Source organism: Podarcis gaigeae (genome assembly GCF_964106915.1).
Source record: "Podarcis gaigeae genome assembly, chromosome: 17".
Lineage (NCBI taxonomy): Eukaryota > Metazoa > Chordata > Lepidosauria > Squamata > Lacertidae > Podarcis > Podarcis gaigeae.
Window position 1 is genome coordinate 37,979,327 of NC_139694.1, and position 17,971 is coordinate 37,997,297.

General features: G+C 46.8%; 1 protein-coding gene and 1 long non-coding RNA gene across 3 annotated transcripts; one reads left to right on the forward strand and one right to left on the reverse strand.

Annotated features, from left to right (window-relative positions):
- Positions 1-2,026: 2,026 nt before the first annotated feature.
- On the reverse strand, positions 2,027-15,879 carry FAM50A (family with sequence similarity 50 member A). 2 transcript variants are annotated; one of them, XM_083719623.1, is made up of 14 exons: positions 15,739-15,879; positions 14,451-14,575; positions 11,195-11,279; positions 10,938-11,037; positions 9,693-9,835; positions 9,460-9,536; positions 9,050-9,116; positions 8,801-8,862; positions 7,811-7,887; positions 7,340-7,394; positions 6,405-6,453; positions 5,913-5,983; positions 4,167-4,277; positions 2,027-2,201 (listed from the first exon to the last, which is right to left on the reverse strand). In XM_083719623.1, the coding sequence occupies exons 2-14, from the start codon at positions 14,559-14,561 to the stop codon at positions 2,193-2,195; spliced, it is 1,017 nt and encodes a 338-aa protein (XP_083575749.1). In that variant the 5' UTR covers positions 14,562-14,575; positions 15,739-15,879; the 3' UTR covers positions 2,027-2,192. The 2 variants fall into 2 exon arrangements, with proteins under 2 accessions (XP_083575749.1, XP_083575750.1); XM_083719624.1 differs by having other exon boundaries at positions 15,812-15,875.
- A 128-nt stretch (positions 15,880-16,007) lies between these two features.
- Positions 16,008-17,137, forward strand: LOC310835336. The gene is made up of 2 exons (XR_014559566.1): positions 16,008-16,132; positions 16,971-17,137. It is a non-coding gene; the product is annotated as an uncharacterized lncRNA (long non-coding RNA).
- The last annotated feature ends 834 nt before the right edge of the window (positions 17,138-17,971 follow it).

Consider the following 17,971-nt stretch of genomic DNA (forward strand, 5'->3'; position numbering starts at 1 on the left):
CACCAGCTGAAACTGATGGAAGGCACTCGGTGCCACGGCCTCAAGCGACAACAAAGGATCCAGAATTGCCCCCAAGCTACCTCCCTTCTCTTTCAGAGGAGGCATTCTTATATTTGCATTGGGGATTTTTTCTCCCTTTGGATGTTGTGTGCAGCAGTGGTACTGCCTTAGTGAAAAGCACACATACCTCACTATACAGGGACCCCATTTCCCTCCTGTATATAAAAGCCTTGAAAATGGGTTGAGCTGTGCCTCTAATGGGATTACAGCACCCCCTGGTGCCCATTGCAGCGCATTCTAGTAATCCAAGTTTCACCAGTCACGTTGTTTTAAGCGACTTTGTACCATCCTAAGTTGGGAATAAAATACCTGACGCTGGAGGGCCATGAACTCTAACCCCAGCTCTTTATGAGGAAGAAGGCAACACCTGTGAATCCAACTCTTTCACTGTGAACCATGATTTGGGTAAACTAGTTATTTGCTCAGAATGCACCGGTTAAATCTTCAGAGTCAGACTCTTGTCAAGCCATTATGCATTATGTAAGCCAATCAGCCCAAAGACAGAGAAACAGCAGCCACGTAATTAACACAGCAAACAGATGAGAGAGTTCCTGTTCGTGTCCATATAGAATCCTTTACTACAGCTTGCTAACTTGTGGCCTGAGTTGTAGGTGGACTACAAGTCTGATCACTCCAGATCATTGGCCAAGCTGGCAAGTGTTATTGTAAGAGCCATAATTCTTTAGCTCTGCACCTCCTGGCCATATGAAGCTCTCCTCTATGCCCATTCTCTCTCTCTTCCCCCTCTCAGTCGCTTTCCCCCTTTCCTGCAGTTTAGTCCATGACAGGGACCCTTCTGTCTGTCTCTCCTCTCTGTGACATTGCTGCAGCTCAGCCAATCAGTGTGAAGATGCTTCATAATCACCACCAACTACTCTCTTGGTGCAGCATAAATATAAATAACCTATTTTGGAAGTTGTCATTGTCTGGAAGCAACATGGTAACCAGGAAAAGTGAGGAAACACTAATGGCAATTCTTTAGTGACTGTTAGGATTCCAGGTCAAAAAGAACAGAAATGAGGGAAGATAGCTATACTTAGTCAAGGTGCAGCTTGATATTCAAAATCACCCTCCGACTTGTAAAGATGGGTGTTACATGTGTTGTGTTTATTACACTTCCATCAATCCTTTTTGTTGTAAGTTTGTCTTGCACCCTGGAATTGCAGTTATGTGAGAATTATGGAACACATTCCACCCTCTTGAAAGGAAAACCTTAGAGAAATCCAGTTCTGAGATTTGGATGTGGGTTTTAAGTGTGATTTTGTAGTGCTGGCAGCCAGGTTGGGTGGCGGGTGGGGAGTGCAGAGTCAAAAAGTGGGTTCAGAGTGAAGCAAGTAAATGACCCCTTGTGCCTTTAACACAGATTGAATATATAAAGAAGATACAGCTTCAGTAAGGCTTGAACACTGGTGCTTGCATGGTTGTCTGGGGTGAACAAGAACTGTTTGCAGGTAACTAGGAATGGAAACTATTATAAATTAGAAAGGAGTTTGTTCTGCCCCCACGCCTTCCTTTTTCTATGTCAATATGTCCCTTTAACTGTTATTAGTATTTTTTGTATACTATTATTGTAGCTTTCTTCTTTCTTTCCTCTTTAATTTATTATTATTATTATTATTATTATTATTATTATTATTATTATTATTATTATTAAATCTTTAATCTAAATTAATTTAATATTTTTCTCCCCTTCCCCTTGTTGAATTAAAAACAGATCAATACAACTCTGATGAGGGTGAGGCAATATATTTTCAGGCTAGCATCTTTTGTTACTTATTTTGCATCTTAGCAGTAAGTAGCATGAAACACTTGTTAGAGAAAATGAGAAATCAACCGATCAGGCCTGCATTAGAACCCACCCAGAGTCTGAAAGCAGATTCCAGCACTATCCCATGGCTCAAATGAAGTTTTGATCCAGCAGATTTGGCAGCCCTTGGCCACAAGTGGTACAACACAACACTTCATGTTTAGGTGAGGCAAAGTTTATTTCACCAAAGGCTGATACAGTTATGGGTGAAGGTGCAGCTGCAGAGGTTGGAGGGCTGGAGTGGGATAAAGGAGAGATGCTGCAGCAGCGTCAGGAATGCAGCCACGTATCACACCAATAGAGGATCAGCAGCTTCATCTGTCCCTCAGCGGATCTGTGAGAAGGAAGAAGAGGGTGGGAGTTGTTCCAGTACCATGCTGTAGAAGTTTTGCCAGGAAGCACTGGGCACCGCTTGTAAAAACCACATGAACTGGGGCACCACTCCATAGCTAGGTCAGGTACCACAGTGGCATCTCTTTGCGCTTAGGGTGACTACAGAACAGCAGTGCCTCGTTCATTTACAACGGAATAATGCTAATGACCTAACAGACCACAGTGATAAACCACGAGTGAGGAAATTTGATGATGCAAAGGACAAGGCCATGGCCTTGTGGGTTAAGAATCATCGTTTCTGCTAGCTGCTGGGAAAGCAACATGGCAGGAAACAGATTGTGTACGAGTCATCAATTGGATGAATCTGCAAGAGGAGGAGCTTGAATTTTAATAATCTTTGACGCAGATATCACAGCCACACACAAAAAAGAGGATGTTAAACAGCACCAATTGGCTCTCAGTCTCCTCTATTCTTTGGGTACAGGCAAATTAATGTTGTTTCTCATCCCTTCTTGATGTTATCTTAGTACTTTCCATGCTATATTCTCCTTTTAAATTATTTGCTTGTTTGTTAATTAAATTTACATACTGCCCTTCATCTGACAATCTCAGGGCGGTTCGCACAATGGGGTGATCAAACCTGATCGCTTTGCAGATGTGCTAAATAACTGCAGCACAGGGTGCTCAAGATTCTGAAATGAAGGAGTGAGCAATTCGAATGGAGGACACTAGGCCAATCTACGCATTACACACAACATTGCAGCTGGTGAACCTGTGGGCCCTTCAGATGTTGGTGGACTCCCAATTCCCATTATCCCTGACCATTTACTGACTGGGGCTTAGGGGAGTTTCAACAACAACTTCTTAAGGTCCACAGGTTCCCATCTCTGCTCTAAAGGCACTGAAACATTCTCCCCTCCTGCTTCTTGAAAACTTGAGGTGACTTACGATTATTAAAACACAATAAACAGCCCAGGCCCAACAAAAACCACTTCACAGCTATAAAAGACTGCTGCCAAAATGCCTCAAGGAATGGTGAGTTTAAAACGTCTACAACCACAAAGCAATTGCTCAGAAAACTACAACTAATCGAGAATGTGGCAGCTAAAGTGGTGACTGGGAGTGGCTGCTGTGACCATAGAAGACTGGTCCTAAAGGATCTACACTGACTTCCCGTACATTTCCAAGCACAATTCAAGGTGTTGGTGCTGACCTTTAAAGCCCTAAACAGCTTCAGCCCAATATATCTGAAAGAGTGCCTCCACCTCCATTGTCCAGCCCGGACACTGGCTTTCTGGTAGTTCCCTCACTGCGAGAAGTGGGGTTACAGAGAACCAGGCAGAGAGCCTTCCTGCCCTCCCAAAAGATGTCAAACAGGTGACTTTTTAGAGCCTTCCAGAGTGGCTGGGGCAACCCAGTCAATTAGGCAGAATAGAAATAATAAAAGTTGTTATTGTTGTGGTTGTCACCACCATCATCAAGCAAAACCTCACAGGTTCAGTTAGACAGAGAAGATGAAGCAGAAGATAGAGAGCACCATCAATAATTCCTTGGCAAGAGAGTTCCAGCAAGGGAGAATATGTGAAGACAGACTGTTGAGTACTGTCATTGTTAAGGGAATGGGGTCATGAGCTAGAACAGTCCCAGTTCAAATCTGACCTCAGCTATATAAACTTGCTGCAAAGGTCTATGCAAGCCATTATCTCTCAATGATCCATTAGTAATAGGGATACTGATCAATCTTGGCCTACCTTACAGGGCAAGACATCACAGACATAGCATTTAGAGTACTCTGAAAAAAGCCCAATATAATTTCACAGGGATATACTCATACTGCCATAAATTCACAAGGCAAGTCATTTGACACTCCCAGTATTTGAGACGCCTCTCCCCTGCTGAACGCTCCTTCCTTCAGAGCTCCCCCATCCTTATCACACCCCTTCCCCCAGCTCCCCCCACTCCCTACCGTGTACTTGTCCCACTTCTTCTCGGGGTCGTAGGGCTCCCACCGGCTCGCAGGGAAAATATGCTTGTTCTTTTCATACCAGCTGCGAAGCACCACTTTGCCGGCGTGGGACTGGAGATGGCGGACAAGAGGGGAATTGGGGGGGGGGGGACTATGGTCAGAAAAGCCCAACCAGCTCAGAAAGGGGGTGGAAGCTTTATCTGAAGACAAGGATTGCTTGAGCAGGTCCCCTCCTTCCCCAATGCAGACGGCAGAGCTGGTGCGAAGGGGTTCTTTGCATCAGCCATTCCCCAGTCAAGTGTTGTCCATGTTTTCTGGAGTGAAATGTACGCTGTGCGGTGCTTCCCTTGCACCTGATCCAGAAGGAGCAGCAGGATTTCCCTTGGCTTTGGACCAGTTTACCTACAAGATAGCCTGTCCTCGCATGAGCCCACCAGAATACATCCATCAGCAGAATTGGTACTACTATAGAGGGAAAGGGACCCCTGACCATTAGGTCCAGTCGTGGCCGACTCTGGGGTTGCAGCGCTCATCTCGCTTTATTAGCCGAGGGAGCCGGCTTCCACTTCCGGGTCATGTGGCCAGCAGGACTAAGCCGCTTCTGGCAAACCAGAGCAGCGCATGGAAACGCTGTTTACCTTCCCGCCGGAGCGGTACCTATTTATCTACTTGTACTTTGACGTGCTTTCGAACTGCTAGGTGGGCAGGAGCAGGGACTGAGCAACGGGAGCTCACCCCGTCGCGGGGATTCAAACCGCCAACCTTCTGATCGGCAAGTCCTAAGCTTAGTGGTTTAATCCACAGCGCCACCCACGTCCCTGGCACTACTATAGGTAAAAGGTAAAGGTACCCCTGCCCGTACGGGCCAGTCTTGACAGACTCTGGGGTTGTGCGCCCATCTCACTTAAGAGGCCAGGGGCCAGCGCTGTCCGGAGACACTTCCGGGTCACGTGGCCAGCGTGACATCGCTGCTCTGGCGAGCCAGAGCCGCACACGGAAACGCCGTTTACCTTCCCGCTGGTAAGCGGTCCCTATTTATCTACTTGCACTTAGGGGTGCTTTCGAACTGCTAGGTGGGCAGGCGCTGGGACCGAGCAGCGGGAGCGCACCCCGCCACAGGGATTCGAACCGCCGACCTTTCGATCGGCAAGTCCTAGGTGCTGAGGCTTTAACCCACAGTGCCACCTGCGTCCCCGGCACTACTATAGGTGCCACCTAATACAGAACTTGATCATTCAGCATGGCAGTGGCTACACTTTGGAACTCCCTGCCTATTGAGACTAAGCAGGCGCCTTCACTGTGTTCTTTTCAGAGCTTGCTAAAAGCATCCCTGTTTAGGCAAGCCAACCGTGATATTTAGGAAGCTGAGGTAAATTAAATCTGTCTTAGTATTTTACGTTGTGTTTGTTTTAAAGTATGGCAGTGAATTTCTTCTGATTTTACTGTTTTATCTTTTGTATACTGCTTTGACTGTTTTTTTGCAACCAAGCAGTGCATAAATGCTATGAAATAAATAGCTCCCATCAGCCCCAGCAGGCATGGGAGGATGCTGGGAGCTGGAAGACCATCAGCATCTGGAGGGGGCTGGGCTGGGGAAAGGAAGGAGGGGTGGGGTGGGCTGCTGTGCAGGAAGCCGAGTGCCTGCGGTAAGAGACAACCATGCTGGCTCTTATGTCAGGTGGAAGGATTTCTCAATTGGGAGGCCTGTAAAGACCATGGACCAGGTTCCCTCCTCCTCCTCCTCACCTCATCTTTTTCCACCGTTGCATCACTCAGAAGCCGAACATCATCGTGTACATCAAAATTGAAGAGCGGCCCTGGATTGGGAGCCCCCCAAGGGAGAGAGAAACGGCTCATACTGGAGCTTATCACTCCTACCCCCACAGCCCAAACCCCTCCCTTGAACCTTCAACCTCAGCCAAGTACTTTTATAACCCACAGGAAAGTCTGCATCCTCTTTTCAGCCTCTCCCTTTCCACCAATGCTTCAGTCGCTACCCCTTTGATTGTCGCCATGTCACAGGGGACAGTCTCACTGCGATTTGCCCATTGCTTCTATGTTTATGCCCCTTTGCCTTTTCTCTTAGCCCAAGCAACCTTCTCTCTGCCAACATGCAACTGCAGCCCAATCTGACTCTGACCACCACTGTGTCTGTGCCACAGTAACTAGAACAGAACCCGCCCCCCGCATTACTTCCCCAGGTAGACTCAGAATGGAGGAAGGGCAGAAAAAACTCACCGCTTTTCCCCCGGGCCTTGGTGACGATGAAGTCATAGAAGCTGTGGTGCTAGACAGGCAGGAAGAAATGGGTTCAGGAAGGGATGTCTCAAAAATATTCCCAGCCCACACAGAGGAACGCAGCCTATGGACTTACTTTATTTGTGGCAGATGGGAACTGGGTCGGAAACAAAGGGCAGTGTCCCCCACAAAAAGAAAGTTTTAACTGGGGTTTGTTTCAGTGTTTGAAGAAGAATGGGGTGCCACCCCACTCAGACAGACCTAGAGCTATTCCACTTCTTTCCAGGGGGGATTTAATTGAATCTGGCTTAACCATCCCGCTTCACGTGCTGATTGAGTCAAAGGAAGATCCCATGGGACTACTAGGGGAGATGGAAGTTGAGAGCCAGTGTGGTGTAGTGGTTAAGAGTGGTAGACTCGTAATCTGGGGAACCGGGTTTGCGTCTCCGCTCCTCCACATGCAGCTGCTGAGTGACCTTGGGCCAGTCACACTTCTCTGAAGTCCCTCAGCCCCACTCACCCCACAGAGTGTTTGTTATGGGGGGGGAAGGGAAAGGAGAATGTTAGCCGCTTTGAGACTCCTTCGGGTAGTGATAAAGCGGGATATCAAATCCAAGTTGGGGTCTCTTTAAATATTTCTCAAAGCAGGAAGTGGATTTCCCTAAAAGCAAGCACTGGCAGTCCCTGTGCACAACAAGTCAAGTGTTTTCTCCTAGTTTTGTTTGAACTTTTGTTGCGGACGGGAGGGAGGGAGAATCCTGCTTCACACACCCCTCTAATGCTCTGGAAAGTCTAAGTAAGGAAGTTCAGATCTTCTTGCTTTTAGATCACTAGGACAAGGATGAATTAGGTACAATTTGGATGCCTTCGCCCCATGCATAAAGGGGGCGGGGTGCTGAAAAGCAGAACAGGCTGGCCCAGGGCCATCCACTCACATGTGGGATGATCAGATCCTCCTTGATGTACATAAGTTGCTCCACGCCAGCTGACCTGCAAGGGGAGCGAAGGAGAGACATACTCAAAGTGTAAACCCAACATCTTCCCCTGCCCAATAAGCCTCATACCCTCAGCAGCCAGTAACTCTGACTGAAACATGCTCCAGATAAGCATCTACTTTTCTCCTGCACTCTGCTTGCTCTGTGTTTGTGTATGTGTGTATGCTGGCTGCATTACAAAGTCTGTGCTGTCAGCTCCTACTGTGACTTTGCATATTAATGGATTATCATCATTTTACAGATGAAGATCTAAGGCCAAGAGTTAGGGACTCAACTCAAATACACCACGGCCAGATCTTACACTCTCTACTAGACCACGATGACTTGGACTCTGTGATCTCTCTCTAACGCTTTGGCCGTACCATTCCCGCCACCCTGGGTGAGCTACCTCAACTCTGCCAAGTCCTTTACCGGAGTTCACTGAAGTCCTTACGCAAGATCTCCAGGGCCTTTTGCAGGAACTGCTGGATGGTGTTGCCCTTCTTCATCTGCACTGCGGGGAAATGAAAGTCAGTCTGGAATGGATCTCCCTCATTTACATGCCCCAGCCCAAAAATATAACCTGCAGAATCCTCAAAGGATACACACACGGCTAGTATGTGTCTGTGTGTGGGGGGAGGGGGCATTTACATCCTATTATTCCTTCAAGGAGCTCAAGCCAGCACATGTGGTTCTCTATGCTTTTATCCTCTCCACAATCCGGTACAGCTAGGCTGAGAGAGGGACTGGTTCAAAGTCACTCAGCAAGTAAGCTTCATGGCTGAGTGGGGATTTTAACCAAGTACATACAATGAGGCTCTAAACACTACAGCACACTGGTGCACACCCTCTCTCACACTCCGTCACTCCACTGTGTGTGTGTGTGAATATGAATGAGAGGGGATTATTTTACCTATAAGATTAATGGCTTCAGGCCTTAATTGGTAGATTAGTAAACTAAAGATGTGGATATTTTGGTCAAGTAGCTTTTAATTCATGGGGTAGAGAGCTAAGAACAACATTATCAGTCCATAGGTGGTCCTCCACTGTGGGTCCGTGCTCTGCAGTGGTGAGGATCCTCCAGCCTGTGTGCCAGCCTTTGCCTGCCAGGGGGTCCAATTTCCCCAAACCATGCTCACCCGCCCATCAGCTGACATCACTGTTGACAGCAGCTGATGGGCAGGAGGACACGGTTTAATCCTGTATTGGTTGTGTGCCCTGTTCCCATTTGGGATGTTAGCTGACAGGCAGGTGCCCCCAGCCCTAGTCAGATTTGTCATGAGGGCAAAAAAGGTTCCCCACCGCTGGTGCACTGAATGGAAAAAGCCAACCATCTGGGCTCTTACCACCCCACACGCTAAACCACCAACTCCTTTTCCAAAGCTAAGAACTGAGCCCAATGTCGCATGGAGCAAAGCTCACCTTGACAGTCCGGCGGTGCCCAGAGCCATCCCAGTAGCTGAAGGTGATTTCTATTTCTTCACCTGGTGGGGGAGGAAAATCACAGAGGAGTCATGAGAAGGGCAGAATAAAAACCTCTCTCATCAGAAGAAATATGAAAACCTCCAGCATCTTCCTGTAAACAATACCGCTCCCCTGCTATGACCACATGACAGGCTCTGATAACCAGTGGTCAAGGCCAGGCCACCGACACCACATTCCGTCACTCACTCTTTATTTTCTCTTGTTTGGCTTCCCATTCCTGGCGAAGTTCTTCTCGCAGTCGATTTTCTTCCTCCTGGAAACCGGAGGAGGGGAGGGCAAAGGCTGTCACGGTGATGCCTTGGTGGGGCTGGGAAAACCCAGCACCTTCCCGATGTTTTTGGACTCCAACTCCCATCAGCCTCCAGCCAACATGGCCAGTGGATCAGGGAAGATGGGAGCTGGAGTCAGTCCAGTAACTTCAGGAGAGGCCACAGGATCCTCGCTCCTGCCTTAGTGCAGAAAGGAGCAACCCACAGAGGGAAAGATGGGAGCAAAGTGCCTTGCAAGATACAGCTGGCAAGGGGCACTGGGGACCCCTCCAGGGCACTTGAGGATGGAGGTGGGTGGGCGCCACAGAAGGCAGATAAGCAGCGTACCTCACGGTCACGGTCAGGCAGGAAGCTGGTGTCCACATCTGGGTTCTTCCCAAGTTTCTTCTTCTTGGGGGCCAGCTCTGAGGGAGGTGGTGCAATCAGACAAGAGTGAGGAGCTGCCCTTGAAACTTCACAGCCATCCCTTCACAGCCCCACCTTGCTTCCAGCATCACCACTATCCAGGCCCACCTGAGCTTCCCTCTCCACCTGGGAGCACCCAGCCTTCCAGTCCTCACCTTCCCGCTCCAGCTCTGCCTCTTCCTCTTCCTCCTCGATGCCATCATCTTCCTCCTCCTCCTCATCCAGGGTGAAGGACAAGCTTGAGATCTTGCGCTTCTGCTCCTGCTTGCGTTCCCGCTCCCGCATGCGCTCCAGCTTCCTGTGAGGAACAAGCCAACATCAGCTTCACAGGGCATCTCCCCTCATGGGGAGGGGGAAACAAAGCATTCCAAAGATGGTGGAGGAAAGCAGAGAGTTGAAAAACAGCAAGTGACCTGAAGAAGAAAGAGGGGTTGATGTTAAGAGTATCCCCAGACTGGTCATACTTCTCAGATTAGGGAGATGGGCAGGAAGGGAACTTAAGAGTCACAAAGCTGCTACACTAGAGGGAAGTGAATAACAACATGTCCTTATTTATTTAGGATTATTTATATTCTGCCTTTCTTTTATCTTGGAACTTAAAGCAACTTTCATGGGGTTGTCAGGCAGCCTCCCATCCAGATCAGACCCAGACCCAGTGAGTGGCTGCATCATAAGCCTTCAGGCAATACCTGTGCTTAACAATGCTCGAAGTGTTTCACAAGCATTACTGCAGTAATCTTCACAACAACCTTGTACGTTTGGCCAGTATTGTGCTGCCTGTACTGCAGGAGGAGTCACCAAGGCTGAGAGAAAATAGTGGCTTGCTCAAGGCCCTGATGGATCAGATCAAGCACCCACACAGCCCAACACCCTTGCTTCCAACCGTAGCCAGCGGTTGCCTTGGGAAGCTCACAAGAAAGGCATGAAGGCAATATTCTTCCTTGGTTTAGCTCCAGTTTTTTTCTCAATTTTGTGCAGATATAATGCCTCTGGACACAGAAGTTTCATTCGGTTAGTGGACAGGCTAATTAACAGACAACAGATTTATCCCTTTTTTTAATTCACAAAGGCTTAGTGAATTTCAAAATTACGCAATGCATGAAGAAGCACCTTGTTCTGCCTCTCCTGAACATGACTGACTGCATGTCTTAGTGTTCTATAGTTTAAAATGGGGTGCTCTCACTGCACAGCCTACATCTGAATAGCCACCCACCAGGGATGCTGAAGGTACATTGTGCCAAGGGCTAGGACCAGATGACCTCCATGGCCCATCCAACTCTACAGTCTTAACCATTATGGTACTCCAGATCTTATACACCACCCTATAGTACAGGGGAACATTCATGAAGGAGAGAAAAAATATTGCCCATCCCAGTCTACCCAGAACACCCACAACTCACAGCTGCAGCTCTTTGGACTGCTCCTTCTTTGCCAGCTGCTTCTCCCGCTCCTTTACGAGAGCCTCTTGCTTGGCCTTCATGTCGTTGAGGGTCACCAGACCTATCAGAAGAAAATGTGCTGGGAATCAGGCCTCCCATGTGATGATTACCCAGCTCTGTGCAGGGAAGTAGAGTCTATTCATCCATTCAAGTCAAAGAATGGAGACTAGGACCCCACAGCCTCATTCCCCAGCACTGGGCTCCCTTCCCACACTCACCAACAGTGCTGGATTTCAGCTCAGCTTCCACTGCATCATAGTGAGCTGAGAATTTCTTGTCAATGTTTGACTTCATGATGTTCTCCTGCCATGGGAAAGAGGAGATCAAGTTTGCTGCCGCAAGAAGCTAGAGACTCAGCGATATTCCAGTTACTACTTCCAGCCCACCTTCTTAGACTAAATCTACAAAGATGTACAACTACCCCAAGAGGAGGAGGAACACAGATTAGGGGACATCAACCCATGTGCTGTTTGGGGTCAGGGCAGCCATAGGAAAACCTCACATGCCCTTAGTGTTCTCATCTCATCCTGCCCTTGGTTAAGATAAGCACTCACACTCTGTATCCCAACTATTTTAGATTCATAGCCTACCTTAATCCAAAGACTTGGGACAGATTATGTACATGTTCTACTGATTTTGATTGAAAAAAGTAAAGAAAAAGAGGAAAATCCTTTTCACCAAGGAAAGAAGTCAAGTTGGGCATGGAAAGGTCCTCAACCAAAATGTTTTGCTTCACAGGCAGTGCTGCCAGGAGGAATTCCATGTCTTCAAGGCTGAGAAGTCAGGCTCCACAAGAAAGGGCCAACACCCCAAACCGTATTTGTTTTATCAACATTGCCATTGCCTTGTCAATCCAATAAGTGATCTACAGCACACCCACCCTCTGGTATCCCCCAGATGTTTTGAACTCCAGCTCCCACCTGTCCCAGCCAGCATGGCCAATGGTCAAGAGTGACGGCAACTGTAATTCAAAACATCTGAAAAGTACCACACTGGGAAGGCTGGTCTAAATGGTTGGGAGATGTGAGCCCAGAGAACAAAGTCCAAGGATCTGTAATCATTTTTGGAAGGAACAAGTGCCCTGCAGAAGCACAGGAAGGTCCAAGGCAAGAAGAGAGCTCATTTGAGACTTTCAAGCACACAGCATTTTTGTATACTAAGAGGGAACCCAGGGGAAGCAAGCAAGGTGAGCTAAACATTGTCAGAAGCAGTGGTACTGTTGGCAAGACTTGTTGGGGAAAGCTCTCAAGACTGAAGTGTCATTATTATTCAGGGGGTATAGCTTGTTATAAAAACACAGGGAAAGGGGGAAAGTAGTCTATAAACTCAATGCATTGCAGAAAAAGTATACGGTCACCCAGGTCCAAGATGAAAGGAATGGCAATACCTGTGAATGTATCTGGATGAAGGAAAAAAGATAACACTGTGAATGTCTGCTTAGAGACCCGCAAAATCCATCAGAGCCGTTGAATGAGGAATTCTCTAATAAAGAATTAAATTGTTCTCTGGCACTAAATACACACTGCACAATCTAAGCTCTCCTGTTTCTAGTGAAACACCTTTCTGTTTGGTGAGCTTAACACTACAGAAAAAAAACAGTGCTGCAGCCCAGATACTTCATACAAAACTTTGAATCTCCTAATAAAGCAGAAGAAAAGGAAGTTGTGTCTGCTCCCTCACTGGTCCTGTCATCCACCGCCCCCCTCAGGTATGACACACTTGGGATTCTTGCTTGTGACAGCAGGTAGAGGGAGGGAGATGCCAAGACTGGAGTAGGTAGAAGCAGCTGTGTTATGCCCTACTGGCTAGGGAGATTTCAAAGGCATCTGCTTGGTGTTCAAGTTGCAAAGCAGCGAACCAATATTCAAGATCAGGTGTTTGGCCCCCCAAATGCTGAACTACAACTACCATTTGTCATACTGATGGAAATTGCAGTTCACTGACATCTGTAGGCCCCAGCGCTTCCCACACCTGTTCAATATAATAAGGAACTAACTCAGGACTGGAAATATTTCATGTTTTGAGGCACATTTCTGAGCACCTATAATTTTTCTACATTTGCTGCAATTACCATATTTGTTGGAGACAGAACCTATTTAACTATGCAAGGGACTTTACATGCATTTGAGATTATTTTTTTCTCTTTCAGCAGGTTAATAGAATGGTAAGAATCTCAATTCATTTAAATCTTAGTTCACTTCGACAGAGCAATACTAACAGACAATGTGATGGTGATGATCCTAACATGAAAGATGTGATTAATCAAATAAAATGAAAGAGAAAGGATAACAAAGTCCAGGTTTTAAAAGAGGTGGGGTGGAGGGAACGTACTTCACTATACTCAGAGACAGTTAGAAAAGTATTTTGGAAAGATAAGTTATGTGACAGATAGGTTGAGGAAGATGGGCAATTTCTGACAGTAATAACAGAAGAAAACTGCAAACCATAGTCATGCAGAAAACGAATATTCACAAAAAGGGATACAACCACACAGGAATTTTTTTATCTGGTAGCCAGAACTTACAAGAGGTGGGGTGGACAAGTGATTGAAAAGGAGACGAGAATATACAGAATACATCAAGCCAGAAGAATAAAAACCTCTAAGAGAAATCTGGTGATAGAGAGATGGGGAACCTGTGACTCTCCAGTTGCTTTTGGACTATGACTCCTGTCATCTTTGATCATTGGCTATGCTAGCTAGGCTGATGGGAGCTGAAGGTCAACATTTGGAAGAACAGAGGTTCTCCATCCCTATGGTAAAACAACAAGTTGTGAAATCTTCCTAGAGAGGTTTGCAAGGAATAATATTTAAGGTTGCTTAGGGCAGGGATTGAACTGACCCATAGTACCCCTTCAACTCTATAATGGAAGAGAGCAGCGAAGTTAAAGAAAAAACAAAAAAACTATGCCAAGGGCCAACTGAAATGTAGTGGGGGGAAGGAATCATGAGGAAACTATTATCCACAACTATTGCCAAAAGATAGATACGTTGGTTTAAAGTATTTTTACTCAGCATTCTCAGCTTCACCATGGACTACAGTGTTGTATTACCTGCAACCATAATTTGAATACGCTGTTAAATATTTATTAGAACATCTGCTTGATTTTAAAATGCCTCACTTTGGTTTCTTATACTGTATGAATACTACAGATTGCAGAAAAATGGCTTAAAGGTAAAATTTGAAAAGCATCACATATGAAAAGCATTGCAACTTTTTAGATGACTCTCGTGGTCCCTTCCAACTCTACAAAATTCTATGATCATTTTGAAAACACCTTTCTGTATTTTGCACTGGCTCTTCCTGACAACCTGGCAACAAAGAACAGACAATTCCATGCTGCTGCCTTCTTTCCCATTCCCTGCATTCAGAGTCCTCCAATGCTTCTGCACCACACCCTCATGGTAATACCTCTCTCAGCAACCAAATACCACTTCCCTCATCTTGCCCCTTAGGACCTTCTGCTTCCTTTCACCTCAGCAATCCGTTGCCTCATCTGTTCCATATGTTCCCGCTGCCTCTCTCTCTTCTTCATCAGCTGGAGTGCCCGGCCAGCTTCGCTGGCAGCTCCTTTGTATTGCGCCATGGCTGTAGATGGACCTGTGAGGCAAAAATAAAAATCCCCACATAGACATGAATGTATGAAGCAGCAGCTTTATAATAGGCAACCATTGGCCCATCCGGCTCCATGATGTCTGCTCTTGACTATTTATTTATTATTTATTCATTTCATAAGATTTATACACCGCTTGCTTATAAAACAAAAACAAAACAGCAACAACCTCAAAGCGGTTTACAGGAAGACAAAACAATAAAATTAAGAAAAAATTACAACATTACTTTAAAACCTACATTAAGTTGAAATACCAAGAGATTAAAACTACTTTAGCCTGGCTCTCCTTCCTTGAAGGTTTTTAAACAGAGGTTGGTTAGCCCTCTCTCATGGATGCTTTAGCTGAGATTCCTGCATTGCAGGGGGTTGGAATAGAATCAGGGGTGGCCAACTCCCAAGAGACAGCGATCTACTCACAGAGTTAAAAACTGGCAGTGATCTACCCCCTTTTTTGGGTTCAAGTCAAAGTTGTTGAGCTTTTTTAGGGGAGCCAAAGTTGTTGAGCTTCTTTGGGGTAACCAGTGATCTACCAGAGACGTTCAGTGATCTACCGGTAGATCACAATCTACCTGTTGAATGTGCCTGGACTAGATGATGGTCCCTCCTAACTCTTAAGATTCCATGGATAGCTCAGTTGGTTAGAGCCTGGAGCTGATAACGCCAAGATTGCAGGTTCGATCCCCGTCTGTGACAGCTGCACAGGAGGCTGGACTAGATGCTACTGTCTACAATATGATACTCCTTCAATCTTCTAACCATCTGGGCAGGGTTAGGGAATGTTTCTAAGCAGGCGCCGAAGAGAGCGCAGCGAAGGCGCCTGCTTGATCAATCGGCAGGGAGTTCCAAAGTGCAGGCGCTGCCCGCACTAACCGGCCGGGATGTTGCGCCTGCGGGCTCGCAGCGTCCCTAAAGAGATTTCCCGGCCTCATTAGCCAGAATCCTTCCAAGCGGGCTTGTGTCGGGGCTTGTGAGGGCGTGCGGGGCCGGCTCTACCACAGAACCCCCCAGCTCGGCCCCTCAAAGGCTGCTGCCCGGCGAGCAGGAGCAGACGAGGGAGAAGAACCCGGACGGCTGAGGGCCTCGGGTCCGGCCGGGGAAACAGGGGCGCGCAAATGGACGGGCCCGGTGTGAGGAAGCTCTGCGGCCTTGCCTGGTCAGGAGAAGGAGCACCCGCTGATTTCGCCTCTCCTTTCTCCAGCCGCAGATCCCACCAGCTGCCTTACCTACGTCGCTCGCGAGCGGAACTTCCGGCAGGGGAAAAAACCGGAGCCGCCCGCTATTGGCTAAGTTCCGCTCTGGCCCGCGGCATCACTATGGTGGAAGCCCTGTCGCGATGAAGCGTCTTCCGGAAACTCCCTCAGGGAGGAGTCAGTGCGCAGGACCCATTTCCGCTTCCGCGATTGGCGACGAGGCGGAGTCAGCGCCCCCTAGAGGGCCGCCGCCGAGCGGACGGAAACAAACGTGGGTTATTGATCCCTTGTATCGGAGGAACGCGCTTGAGACAAAGGCGTGCAGTGCGAGACTGTAAATACATCTGCTCAGAAGTAAGCCCCATTGAACTCAGTGAGGCTTATCCCAGGTGTATAAGATCGTAGCCTGTATAGTCTTTTCCCCCATTGTCCTCCTCCCCCCCATCATCCCTGATCAGTGGTCCTGCTGGCTAGGGGTGAGAGAAGTTGGAGTCCAACAACAGCTGGAACATCCTCCCTCCCCAAGGTTGGGAAAGGCTGGTTTAGGCAGTCAGCCGGCAGAAAGCCCCGTTTTCTTTTGTAGTTTGCAGGGGAAAACAAAGCATCCCTTTATTGCATCTTTGTCCACACTAGCTGCAGTTATTTTATGCCCTTCAGATTTGTCACACATATCTGTTAATCGCTTTTCTTGCAAAGATGGAAGTGACAAATATAAAAATCAATGAAAATCAATAATAAAAACACAACTTGGGGCAAGCTTTTTGGGGTGTGGGGAAGGCAATATGATGCTTCCAGTTCTTCCAGAGTACTATAGGAAAGAAGACTTGCAAATCCTGTGCCCTCAAAACTTACTACATGGTGTAGAAATTAAACAAGTTAAATCCTTCCCTGCGCATCTCAAGTCTGTTGAATTTTTGTCTTTTAAAGGTACAGACATCCCAGCAGAAAAGGGATTTGAACCCTGCAAGATGTGTTATCTTACCTTCATAAAAAAAACACCCAAAAAATAGAATGTACTTTTCAGAGTACTGCAATGAAAACTTCAACCTTCTCTGTGCCTGGAAACTATACCCTTCAGAGACAATTTCCAGCACCCTTAAACTTCTCAGGATTCTTTCAGGGAAGCCATGTGCTTTAAATGTATGGTGTAGATGTGACCAGTTTTATTTAAATGTTCTGATTGCATTTACAGTGATTCCTGCGTACTTCTACCACACTTGCCCAGATGTGGAGAATTCTGCAATTGGCAGCTGGGAGTGAGACCTGTGTGGATATCCTTTTTAAAAGATCCTAGTTTGAATCCTCTTCTGTTTAGAATTTCCCACCTTTCTAAATATTGTAAACAATGTTTTCATTCTACTTGAGTTGGCTCTGCAGCTCAACAGGAAATAAGTGGTGCCCTCTAAATTCTTCAATATGTAAATTTCACAGTATCTGCCCAAAAGGTTTATCCATATATGAACTGACCCAGACCCTGCAATCCTCATGTGAGGCTCTTCTTCATGTCCCTGCTCCACAAGAGTCAATTAGAGATTTATTCTAGAGCCTTTTAATGATCATTGCTCCAGTATGGCAGAAGCACTGTGCTAAAGGGAGAATAAAAACCAGCACTCTTACTGTAAAAAGAGGCTCCCTGAGGGCAGAATTGCAGAGAAGGCCTAAGAACTCTTCACCATTTCTCCCCTGCAAGTACTGCTCCTGTCCCCATATTATTTTGGCAAACAGGGTTTCTGCTTCAAGAGGAAAGGGTCGTAAACTAACTGGGCCAAAAGGTATTAGCCCAAGGTAGATGAGAGGTAAATGCATTATGCCCAAATATGTGCCATACTTCTAGATACATATTAAGGGCCGTATTATGCTAAACCCTGCACTTATCTGCTTTAAGATCTTGGTGACACACAGGGAGACTGGGTAAAGTTTGAATAATCTGATCAATTCCAACAGTCGGCTCCCTAAAACAGCAATTCTTCATTTCCTTGCTTAACTCTAAATTCTTGAAAAAATGACACTGAGCAGTAGAAAAAAGCAGATGAGATGGAAGTCTGTAACCAGAGTTAAGCTGTGCAGGTTAAAACAAAATTCAAGTTTCATGGTTCACATGGGTCTGGGCTCTACACTGGAATTCCTTTCCAAAAAGATTAAGCCACAAAGGCCAGGCTCACATGAGAGTTTTCATCCATCTCCTGAGTTTAA